The sequence below is a fragment of the Ooceraea biroi genome, chromosome 12 (assembly GCF_003672135.1).
Source record: "Ooceraea biroi isolate clonal line C1 chromosome 12, Obir_v5.4, whole genome shotgun sequence".
In the NCBI taxonomy this organism is placed as follows: domain Eukaryota; kingdom Metazoa; phylum Arthropoda; class Insecta; order Hymenoptera; family Formicidae; genus Ooceraea; species Ooceraea biroi.
In genome coordinates, this window is record NC_039517.1 from 7,320,766 (window position 1) to 7,332,873 (window position 12,108).

The 12,108-nt window shown below is 43.8% G+C and overlaps 1 protein-coding gene across 3 annotated transcripts; it reads left to right on the forward strand.

Annotated features, from left to right (window-relative positions):
- The first annotated feature begins 519 nt into the window (after positions 1 to 519).
- LOC105284203 (inositol oxygenase) lies at positions 520 to 3,659 on the forward strand. 3 transcript variants are annotated; one of them, XM_011347546.3, is made up of 7 exons: positions 520 to 1,076; positions 1,602 to 1,691; positions 1,865 to 2,051; positions 2,138 to 2,346; positions 2,458 to 2,594; positions 2,802 to 3,032; positions 3,157 to 3,295. In XM_011347546.3, the coding sequence occupies exons 1-7, from the start codon at positions 1,047 to 1,049 to the stop codon at positions 3,263 to 3,265; spliced, it is 993 nt and encodes a 330-aa protein (XP_011345848.1). In that variant the 5' UTR covers positions 520 to 1,046; the 3' UTR covers positions 3,266 to 3,295. The 3 variants fall into 3 exon arrangements, with proteins under 3 accessions (XP_011345848.1, XP_011345849.1, XP_019888814.1); XM_011347547.3 differs by lacking the exon at positions 1,602 to 1,691 and having other exon boundaries at positions 526 to 1,076; XM_020033255.2 differs by lacking the exon at positions 520 to 1,076 and having other exon boundaries at positions 1,109 to 1,691; positions 3,157 to 3,659.
- Positions 3,660 to 12,108: the final 8,449 nt, after the last annotated feature.

Here is a 12,108-nt window from a genome sequence, read left to right on the forward strand (position 1 = left end):
ATGATCGTCTTATTTGTTTTTCTACTTGTGCACAATGTTCTTATTTTTCCTTTAGAACATAGTATCGTTTCATTATTGTTTCACATGATTCGTCGTTCCTCACGTGCGCATATAACAAGAATAAACAAGCCCTTCATTGAAATCGAATCGCCGAAATACCAGTCGTAAATTTTTTTCAAAGCACTCATAGAGGCGCGTCGCAATTTCTTTCGTACCATAAAGAGTATCATTCATGACTGACCATAAATGATATCAGCCTATTCCAGTCGATTCCAGTCTAATTTCTGCATTATCGCGGTAATTGCCATATTTTTGTTTTTATACGACATTTATATGACTAATATTAAAATATTATATTATATGATTACTATTCTATTAAAAGGAGATTTTTCTCTATTTTGCCATTTACACATTATTAATATTTTATTACATAAATTTATAGAAAATTATTAATAATTTTCAACAGTTATTAATAATTTCTCCGCACATTAATAATTTTCAATATTTTCAATATTTCGTGCTGATTGATTTGAAAACATGTTTTGAAGGATTTCTCCTGCTTCTTGTAATATTGGTCTCTATTGCAGTATTAGAGGAGACAAACTTGTTATCAGTCTTGATTTGGGTTGATCATTCTTGCGTCAAGAGCTACGTAAGCAGTATTGCAAAAATCTTTGCTATTCTTTCAAAATCTCTGATTACGTTAAATATCAGAATGTAATCTACCGTGGCAGTAGGGTATGTACAAGTAGGGTTTGTACAAAAAAGTATCGATGTAACGCGTTACTAGTGTATAAAAGATCGAATTTTTTGATGAAAATTCGTGATAATTTATTAAGCAACATTTACGTCTGACAACGTATTTGTAATAGTCTGTGAGAGAAGGTGGGGATTTGTGAGATAACAGTGATGATTTGTTATTCGTACGTGTGACTACCATTCGATGTCGAGGGATCAAGGGTGAATTGCCTTGGACATTATAAGTTAAGTCGACGGTACGCAGGATAAGACAGTCGTCAATTGCATCTCCATCAGTAACCAGAAGAATGAAGAACTACGAAATGACTGCCGCGACAGTAAGTAATCCGATTACGTTTTCAAATTTATTTTGGAATATCAATTATAGTGCAACAGTTAAATTTGATTAGTAACGCAATATTAACACCTGAAAGATTTTACTAAATATTTCGAGGATTATTGTTCATCGCAATTAAATAAATAAATTCATTTAGTAACGAACTTTTACTTCTAGTTTGCTTAAATTATTACGTTAATTCCATACCTTTGATCTTGAGCGCAGTTATGAAGGAGAACTCGAGGTCGATTTTAAAATCTTAAATGGAAACTTCTACTTTTTATTCGATATTTTTGTAGCTGATATGGAGATTTGTTTTCAAAACATTATTCTAAATCTTTTTTGCTTTTTCAAATACTGCTGGCATTATTCAAAGTGTATCATGTGAAGGTGTTTGGTCAGATTTAAACGTCTTTTGTCTGTGTGTGTTTGCGTATATGCTTCATCATACTATTTCGGGTCACGATTACTCAAAAATGATATGATAAAATTGTTTCATTGTGTATGCTTCATTATACCATTTCAGGTCAAGAGTACTAAAAAACGATATGATAAAATTGTTGCACAATATTCGCCGACAATGTCAATTCGACATTATAATCCAGTGACATCTAATGTGATTATTATTTTCAACTAAATTATTAAGCTTATTAAAATATAAAAATGTTATGTATAAGGAGATAAAGTAGAATTAATTATGAAATATATATAAGCATTTTCTAAAAAACGATTAATTATGAATCTTATATATAAATACAAAACTATAAATTATAATTGCTTCCCCTTCAGGAACAAATCCTTGATCATGCCACCCTGCTGGACCCATCGGAACAGCTCCGGCCGGAACCGGTCTACGCCGGAAAATTGAAGAACGCGTTTCGCAACTATGAGATAAATCCCGAGGATTCCATCAAGGAACGTGTTCGCAGAACGTACGAGGAAATGCATACCAATCAAACCGTCGAATTTGTGAAATGTAAGTAAGAAGAAAAGAAAAGTAACGTTCTTGTCAAATTCTGTCTCGTGTCAGTATACATACAGCAGACTCGCTACTTCTTGCAGCGCGCATGCGAGATTGGCTTCAGTTCAACAAGTTCAAGATGACGGTGAAGGATGCCCTGTTGAAACTCAATGATCTCGTGGATGAGAGCGATCCGGACACCAACTTGCCCAACATCATTCACGCGTTTCAGACCGCGGAGTCCATCAGGCAGGCACATCCGGACCTCGACTGGTTCCATCTCACCGGCTTAATCCACGACTTGGGCAAGGTAATCCCGCGAGCTGAGGCGGATCTGCCGAACTGCAGCTGAATCCGAGTAAAATCTTCTTCTTGACATCTTGACGCACGATGGGATGACCAGACTGATCGTGGATTGCAGGTGATGGCGTTTTACGGAGAACCCCAATGGGCGGTAGTCGGCGACACGTTTCCTGTGGGTTGCGCTTGGGGTGATTCCATCGTCTACAGGCAGACGAGCTTCGACAACAATCCTGACGGCAAGGACTCGCGCTACAAGTACGTCTTCATTTTTATGCTCAGTTTTACGAGCGCTTTAACGAGTAAACCGCGCCATTCACAGGGGGAGGAGATAATTCGTAGCGCTTGTAGATTATTACTAATGAAAAAATGCAGGGAAAAAACTTGGGGCAGACTGAATGCACGTATGAAAATTAAATCAAGTTCATGAATATTGAGTAACGTCGCGCTGTATCCTTGTTGCAGCACGAAATATGGTATGTACAAGCCCGAGTGCGGAATTACGAATCTGATGATGTCGTGGGGCCACGACGAGTACCTGTACCAGATGCTTGTACACAATAAAAGTAAATTACCGAAAGAAGCTTTGGCTATGGTACGATATCATTCGTTTTATCCCTGGCACGCCGGCGGCGATTATATGTATTTCTGCACCCCAGAAGACATGGACATGTTGAAGTGGGTCGTGGAATTTAAGTGAGTCTTGTTTTATTACATGTTTGTATCATTTTATCGTTATTTCAAATTGCTGAGTAATTATAAAAAATATATATATATTTTTCTATCTATATTATATTAATCTAATTTTAATTTTCTGCAGCAAATTCGATCTCTATACTAAGAGTGACGTCGTTCCCGACATCGAAAAACTGTGGCCTTATTACGAAAAATTGATCGATAAGTATATTCCTGGAGTGATCGAGTGGTAACCAAGTATCTCCTAACGCGCTATTTATTATCACAATTTATTATTACGACGCGCTATTTACAATTTTATTATTTTATTATTTATATAATATTTTTAATAATATTTTTAATGTGTTTATATATTATTATTATTATAGTATACTGTTGTGCATTATTTTATCATCGAAGACATGTACATAGAGAGAACTTAAAGACCTTTATATTTTATTTTACGAGACTAAAACCTATGCATTTGTATCAGCGCTTATATTAATCTCATCTCTCTCTCTCTCTCTCTTTCACGTTATTATATTAAATATCGTTAAATATATAATATAATATATCGGGAATGAAAAGAGCGAGAAATAAATAGAGTACAAACAATATTAAATATAAGCGAAGCAATTAAACACGAAATAAATCTCTGTATTTATTTAAAGACCTTATTAAATCCCGACGAATGAAATTCATGCGACTTTCAGGGAACTTGACATTCCCATCGTGAACCGTTACGTTATCGTGCGTGATTGCTGGATGGCCAGCGCATCCTTCCGAAGAACACTGTGCACGACACGAATTCTACGATTCTGGCACGCAGTTCGCGGATCATCGAGCTCTGCACGCGCGTCAGCCTGAAAATACTCACACGCGCGTTTTTAGGCGCATCGAATTGATTGGGCCTACGCGGCCTAGGTGATAAAGATCACCGTTGTCGCGATTAGGTGAGTAATCCGTGTGTTAAACGGCGTGCGAAGGGGAGCTTGACTCACGCGGGGCACAGGCGATACTACGAACGAAGGATTCGCTCTCCAGGAACTGGTTTGCTGGACTTTTAACATTTATTCGCGCTGCGAAAGTTATAATCGACTATTACCGTAATTAAGACGTGGGATCACCTCGAAGATACATAATTAATTCCACGTAGTGCACACGCAATCCGCTTTATCATACATACATAATTTTTTCACTGTATTATGAGAATTATGTTTATAGCTACACGCGAGCTAGTTGCTGCAGGCCATAAGCAAGAACAAATCGTACAAGTATCGGAGGGAGGATCAGCTACGTGACAAAATCTGATGAGATCAAGATTTCGAATATCGTGCCAAAATTTCGAGCAATCTTGCTACATTGTTATAGTTGTCGAAGTAATTTCAATTCTACGTTTTAATTATGATTTTCGAATCTTTGGCTGATTCGTTTTGTATCTATCGCGGAACGCGAAGCCAGGCATGAGGAGCGACTTCCCCGCGAGTTGTCACAGCTATCGCATACGTTACGAGCACAACAGGAGCTAAACTTTCGGCAGACGCGCCCGGGAAGTTTTCAATAAACCGGACGATCTACTGTGCCTCTCACGGCCCCGACAAGCTGACAGCGTCACTGCGCTACAATGGGCAGCCTCTTCATCGCCGCAGCACCTTGCCTTGATACATTTTCGCGGTATCCGTATCTCCGTGGCGTCCAGCCGTTCTTGCCAGCTGGTGCACGCCAGCCTGCGTCCCCACAGAGTGTGAAACGCATGGGAAACGCGACTATAACGTCTATGGCGAAACGAGGACAATAACGTGGAGATAGTAATCCGGCGAATGCGGAGCCCTCGAATCGTTTCGAGCGATTCGTTCGCTCTTAGATCGTGCGCGGGATGAACTTTACGCAGCGAAACTAACATCCTCGTCTCTAATAATAATAATAATAAATGCTTGAGCATACGCGATAACCTTTGGGTAAAAGTTACGCGAGGATTTTAATCCCGAGGGTTCTCTGTCGCGCGGGGGAGGGAGGGAGGGCGCGCTCGATAGGCTTGTTAACGAGCCGATTGATCGATTCGCGAGCCGCACGTTGCTTTCGTACAGCGTACGAGGTAATTGTCGGTTGCGTTTAACGAGGTACACGAGATGTGTGCACGCGAAACGCGCATTCTAATCTCATTGCCGTGCAATCGCGCGGTCGCCGATCTCGCGGGTATGTATCCGCGTGTTTAACATAAATAAATGTGCTGCGCGTAGAGAGTTTTCTCTACCTCAACGTCAACGTCTCCCACTTAGATCTCCAATTAATCTCCAATCGATCCCCGTCGGGAATTAATAATCGTAACGATTCCATTCCTTCGTGAGCGTAATGTTCAAGGACCGAGTAGACTCTCCGTGTAGCTCATGATTTCGCTTAAACAGTTTACTTTCTTGCGCGAATTCTCATTTTGTCTAATACGAAAAATTATAAAATACAGAAATATAAAAATTATAAATTATAAAATAAAAATAACATAGAATTGTAAATGTTATACTTCAAAAATTGGAAGTTTTCGTAAAGAAAGGAAAGTCATTATTGCGTAATCGGCGACCATGCGTCCTCCTTAAGCGGGATTATTGCCGAGGATATATCGCTGCTGCTTATTAAATCGAATCGGATCGCGATCTCCGGCTTGGCGCCGGCATATTCTGTTTTCTGCATCGCGATGCACCGCATTGTTGTAAAAAGGTCTCGCGAAGGGTGACTCGGCTCGGTCCCTTCACTGATCTAGGACGCGCGCGATGTTAAAACGCGTTACGTTAAAAGGCCGGCCGTGCCATGTGATTGCTCAACCCGAAACGGGGTTACATCGATCTCCCGATGCGTGGAGGCGTGGAGCCGCGAACACGTTCAATTCGTAAAAGGAAAGTACGCTTTTTTCTTCTCCTTTTTTTAATATGAATTAAATGGAGAGTGCATTTCGTTAATTTTTTCCGTTAAGCGTATTACGTGCAGGTGTATTATATATTATGATACTGGATATGGTTCCCTGGAACTCGACGTGCTCGTAAAGAGAGTAGTTTCCTCTTTCCGCTTTAGCATAAAATATATGGTTTACGAAAAATTGTTAAGGAAAGAAAGAAAAACCCATTTTATTTTATTAATTAAAATCAATTTACCATTGAAATGCGAGATTAATATATGAATTTGCTTAACAATTCTTGAATTAAGTTTTACTTAATACGAAAAATTATAAATTATAAAATATACAAAATTGTGAATGTTATAAATATTTCAAAACTTGGCATGTGTATAGTTTGACCACCGGCGATTATTTACGGCTGCTCCTTGAGAAGACCTCAAGAACGCAGTCGCCGGCCGGTGGACTTTGTTCCTGCCAGGGTTTCTCTATTTTTACCGATCCACCGGCATTTTTCGTTTTCTGCCTCCCCGTCTTCAGTCTATCCTCCGAACCCCGATATTCATCTATCACCTGCACGAAGCAACTCGACTTCCGGCTGCTTCTCGTGGCTTCTTGTCATAGCGTTGCTTCCTTCCGGACCACCGCATGGTTCCACGTCAGGATTCCTCAATCGATTCGAGTGACTTCCGCTACTCTATTGGAACACGAAATTTGTGGCTACTTCTGTGACCAGATGGCGATATCTCAGACAACCACGTAATTTTGCGCGTTGATATTAATATTTACTTTATAGACAATATCTTCTTTATATTAATATCTTCTTTACAGATCATACTCTCAATTTGCATTATTACAGTAATTTGCTTTAAGTCGCGATTCAGTTCTCATCTGAATTAGTCGCAATATCATTCTAGATATCTTCCAGCTTCCCACGCCTAAAGTCAAAGTCTCTCCTCGCGGATTTGATCAAATGAGAAAAAGAGGAAGAGAGAACGGTGGTACCACACGTACATCGCGAGAAGACGTAGGTGGGAGTCAGGACGTAGGATCGTTCCCCATGGGGCGCTCCTACGGACGCGGGTGGTGATTTACCTAGAAGTCCAATTAACGGCGATTCCGGCGATGGAGAACGGGGGAGGCGGCCGCCCGCGATCGCGATCGCGCGAATCGGAGGAGGACCCCCGCTGTTGATGCCGCGTGTCGACGAAATTGGCTTAGTCAGCGGCCGCATTACGGGGCATTACGGGACATTAACGGGACGTTATTGCGGCAGCATCAGCCCGCGTGCTCGTGTGTGCCCGTGCGCGTTCATGTGCAAGTCCCGTGACAGGGAAGGAGCGAGGGCGCGCTACGTGTGGGTCACGTAGCTCGTGAATCATGCAACCTTACCTTTACCTCGTAAGCGATCGCGACTTCTGGGAAATGTCGCGCGCGCGCGCGCGCCCACGCGACCCCACGTAACCGAGACCCACACACGACGTTACGGTGTCTTCTCCCGTACACGCTGCCCTTCCCTTTCCTCTCTTTCTCTCTCTTCCGCTTCGTGTCCGTGACCTCCACCAGATAACTAACCCCCGCCGAAGGTCGCGGAAGCGCAGGCAGCGAGGTGCGGCGTGACGGATGCTGCGATGGGGGGCCCCTCGCGTACTCTCGTAGGGACCGGAGCTCGCGGAAATCGGTGGAACGATGTTCGCGGAACGGGAGATTCGCGGGACGTTAACTGCTCGCGGAGAAAGTCGCTATTTGCGGGGTGAAGTTCGTAGAGAGGTGCGCGAGGGAAGAAAAATATAAAGCCCCCCGTGTTCTGTCCAAAAATATATAATATAATAAATTAAAATTATTATCGGTTGTTCTCTGTGGGCGAATTTTTCGTTCACAAAAGTACAAAATCATTGCGTGCTTCCCGATCAATATTATAGGATATATTTTTAATACTCTCGCTGCCACATAAAACGTTCTCCGCGGGAAACGTTTTCCTAGAAGGGGTAAGTTGACGGTAAGTTGACGGTAAGTTAAGTCCTATATATAAAGGTAAGTATGTTATATAAGCGTTATGTATCTCTCTGTTACGTTACGTTACAGACGTAAGCCGCGTTCCATTTATTCAGAATCGCACAGACTGTCTACTTCTGTCACATTATTTTTTAATAAACTCCTGTCCTCGAATTTGTGTGGGAGGATTACGTGCGTTCGGCCAGTTGGGCAATATATCCCAATTTTGAAAGACAGTCGGAAGAGAATACGCGGAACCACGGATGCGGAAACACGGGGATCGTAAAGTATGACTTGTCCCGCAACATCGGTTGTTCTTTGCGGAGGTATACCTGATGCGATTACTCTTCACGCTCATTACCCGCCCGTTCCGTGAATTCCCAGGGTTTCCCCGTAAAATGCGTCATCAGAATCAGCCAGCTACCATCGCGTAGAAAATGTAGCAAGCCAGTTTTTCCTCCTTTGCTCGTATTAATCTGGTAATCGAGACCGAGCAGCTTCCGAGGACGATTTCCCATGAACCGATCTTATCGCCGTCGCAAACATGCAATTTATAAATAGCCTCTCTCTATTTTCCCGTTTAATTTTCCTATTACACAACATGGAATAACGAAACATTCTTTTACGACTTTCATCATTCATATTTGTTTGTTTCTCACTTTAATCCACTTTCATCAATTTTATATCACATTATAATATATTTATACTGTGTTACCTAGAGAACGGTGCTGTTCCCAAAACCTATTTAATTACGAGCACATCAACGTCACAGCGGAACATCGTCGGTCACCGTCAGCCTCCATCAGCTAATCAGTTTCCTCGGAAGCTGGTTGTGGCGCCTTCCGATACCGTGCAGAACCGGGGCCCCTCCGTTTATTATTTCACCGTTCGCGTTACCGCACACATTTCACGGTAACGTCCACCGTCCGGTACGTCAGATACCTTCCGTTACGCTACGCTTCGGAGAAGCTCTATCGCAAGCGCCGACGATCGCATGCCGGTGCACCGGGTGTACGAGCACGCCCCAGAAGGAGAGATCAGAGGAGAGAAGAGAGATCGGATGAATTATGACATATTTGCGGTCGGGACCAGCCTACCTCGTGTCGCGTAGGGAGAGCCCTTTCGGCCGCAGTCCGGGCCCTTTCTTGTAAAAAATCCCTCGTCCCTGCCCCCGCGTACGTACATGCAGACGCGTGTAATCGCGATCGTGCATTCCTGATGTCTTCCTCACAAAGAGGAACCCTTACGAGCCCTTCAGCGGCCGGGGACCGCCTCGGCCTTAGGCCGCTCTCATCGCGATCTCGCAGATCCCTGCGGCCGTTCTGTATCGTTGGATCTTCTGAGCCATCTTATGGTCAAGGTGTTACTGTCCTTTCTTCATGTTAACTACTTTTTTATTTGATATTTTATGTATTTGTGGTAAATCGCGATCCAATCTTGATTCTCTTGATTATCTTGTTAAATGGGAAGTTTTGTATGAACAAATATGAATCGTTGGTATAAGAAGAAACATTCCATCAAAGAACGATCGCGGATAATCTGTGATGATCATCGCATAAAACCGTGTGACATTAGCTTTATAGCTTCTGCCGCCCGGCGTATACCTGGAAGAGAGAGACGTACACGTGCATCTCGGCCGCTCGCAGCCCGATATCCATAATGCACGGTCTCTCGGGGAACCGTCGTAAATCTTTCAGGTTTTCCCGCGCGAGCGGGAATTAACGCAAAAACGAATGGATTCGGCGAAGTTGCCGATCAATTTTTCAGGGCGCGGGCGCGAAGAGACCCTATTATCGCCCCCGCGGGTGGATCTCCGGGGTGGATCGCGATCGTTCTCTCTTCGCAGTGTTATCCGGAATCTTGCTGCCATGTCCCGAGATTAACGGATCATCACGCGACGTTCGTTCTTCATTCCGTGAAGAAGGAGCCGCGCATGTTAATTCGCGCGGCCGTACCGTGCAGGAGCTTCGCAGAAATCGATCAGCGATTTCCGGGAGGTGACTTCATTCGGGGATTCCGTCGTGGTCACGCTTCTACTTCGGTCGACCTGTGTACAGAGAAAGAGAGAGAAGAGGGAGAGAGTCGGAGAGAGAGAGAGAGAGGCGGAGAACGTCGCCTCGTCAGGTGCCTCCACACCCACTCACCCCTGTTGCTCGTCACGTGAGAATTTCGACCCCCTCATTACGCGAGGCGCGCGTAAAAACCCGATTTGTCATGTATGTACTCGCGCGCCGATCGATAAAACGGTCGCCTCGTGTTGGCGATTGATTTTCCCGCTGAGTTTTGCGCGATGATTAACAATCTGGATACCAGATTGTGTTCATCTCGTTAGATTTGTGTCGCGATGTCTGAATCTGTTCGGACAAATCGGGACGGGGGTCATTAACACGCGTGAGTCTTTCTAGGAGCGAAAGTTCGCGGCGACTCTTCCCGACCCGAATCCTCGTTCCGAGTTGCAGTTACAGCACTAGTCACCGGAGGAGACTCACATTTGAAAATTCGTCTTCGCCTTTCTTAAAATGTAACGATAAGAAATCGCGAAATGCAGTTATTATATTTGTTGTATAATTCTATATTTTTGTCGTCATTCTTATTTTTATTTCTTCTTTGCTTTTTACTTTCTGCTTTTCCATTTCTAAAATGGCAATCTCGAACGCTTCTTCCATGTTTGGAGTCGAGCGAGACTCAAGATGCCGCATGACGACGAGCGATCGCTCGCTATGCGAAACGTGCTCTTTATAATTAATAGAAAAGTATACGTTAGTTACAGATAATAGTCGAACCTGACGAAAGCCGGAGCTGCGACATGACGTCTCGTTATCACTGGAAGAAAGTAGTAACTAAGTAGAACGCTGAGAAAATCGAACAAGCGATTGGAATAATCAGAGGTCGGGGGTCAATACGGATATATAATTTCTATTCCGTACCTCAGTAGACACGCGGATGAGCAGGGGCATGTCACCATTTTCCTGCTTCAATCGTCACTCCGAGCTCATCTTCTTGCCCCCTGATTTTTTCTAAATATGCCATCAAAGAAGACTAAATTATATAATTTATTGCACAACCAAGTTTTCTTGCTGCCGCTTTACTATTTCTCTCATTTATTCAATTTGTCAAGTACCTGCATGGAACATTATTGGGAGAAGTAGGAACATCCAAGTATCGAAGAGATATCCAGAGCAAGAGGCACAAATGGCAACAATTTCGATCCCCGATCGCCAGCTGATTCCCTTTGCGCCCCGCTGCGGGCGAGGTATGCTGCACCTCGAAGAAGAAGAAGAAAAGGAAGAAGAAAAAAGGAGGACTCGTCGAAGTAAATGCAGTGTTGCGTTCTCGCGAAACTTAATACGAAGCCTCGTCGCGCCGGCCGTCGAAAGCGATGGCGGCGGCGGCGAGCGGATAAATCAACGGAAGGTCGCGTCTCGAGACTCGATTACGCCTCGCAATTAAACTTCAAACGGCGATGACAGCGAGCGAGGGGCGGAGGGGGACAGGGTGGAGCGACGGGAGGGTTCGATCGCGCCTTATTATACTTCGCCTCTCACGCATAATTGAACTTCAGACGCGGTGCACTTAAGGCGCCGCGACGCGTGAGAAAGTCGCGCTCCCGGAGAAATCGGCTCGACGCGGGAGGAATCGAAATTTGACGATATATGATCGAGAAACCGAGTCGATACGACCGGATGCTCAATGCGGAGACCACGAACGTGACGTCGGTATTAACTGATCCGCTGAAGACTACGTCGTCCTCTTTTCCTGTGCGGAAGTCAGTGCGGAAGTGGCGGAAACGCGAGATACGAACGCGAAAATGCGATTTTTATTTTATCGATTATATTATTTCGTCTCTTATTCATATTTAATTTGATTAGAAAAGAAATTTCTTCGCCTTACAGTAATAGAAGGCGGAACGGTGAGTCTCTCTTCTTTTCTCGCACCACCGGTTACCTCTGGTTTGGCCTCTGGGCAGTCGGTCGGATGCATGAAATTCCGAGAAGGGCGGCCCTTTACTCGCAGGCTCGGCATACAGGCGCAAAGAGACGAGAGAAGAGAAAAGAAGAAAGAAGGCGCGAAAGACTTCTGCGATTGTGAAGGAGCGAAGCGGGAGACACAGGAGCTGCACGGAAGGAAGCGGATTGTGTCGGATTCCTCGAGGTAAGATTCGATCATTAAATTGGCCAAAATCTTGACGAAACTACTTATCGAAAACTAGTTTATTAT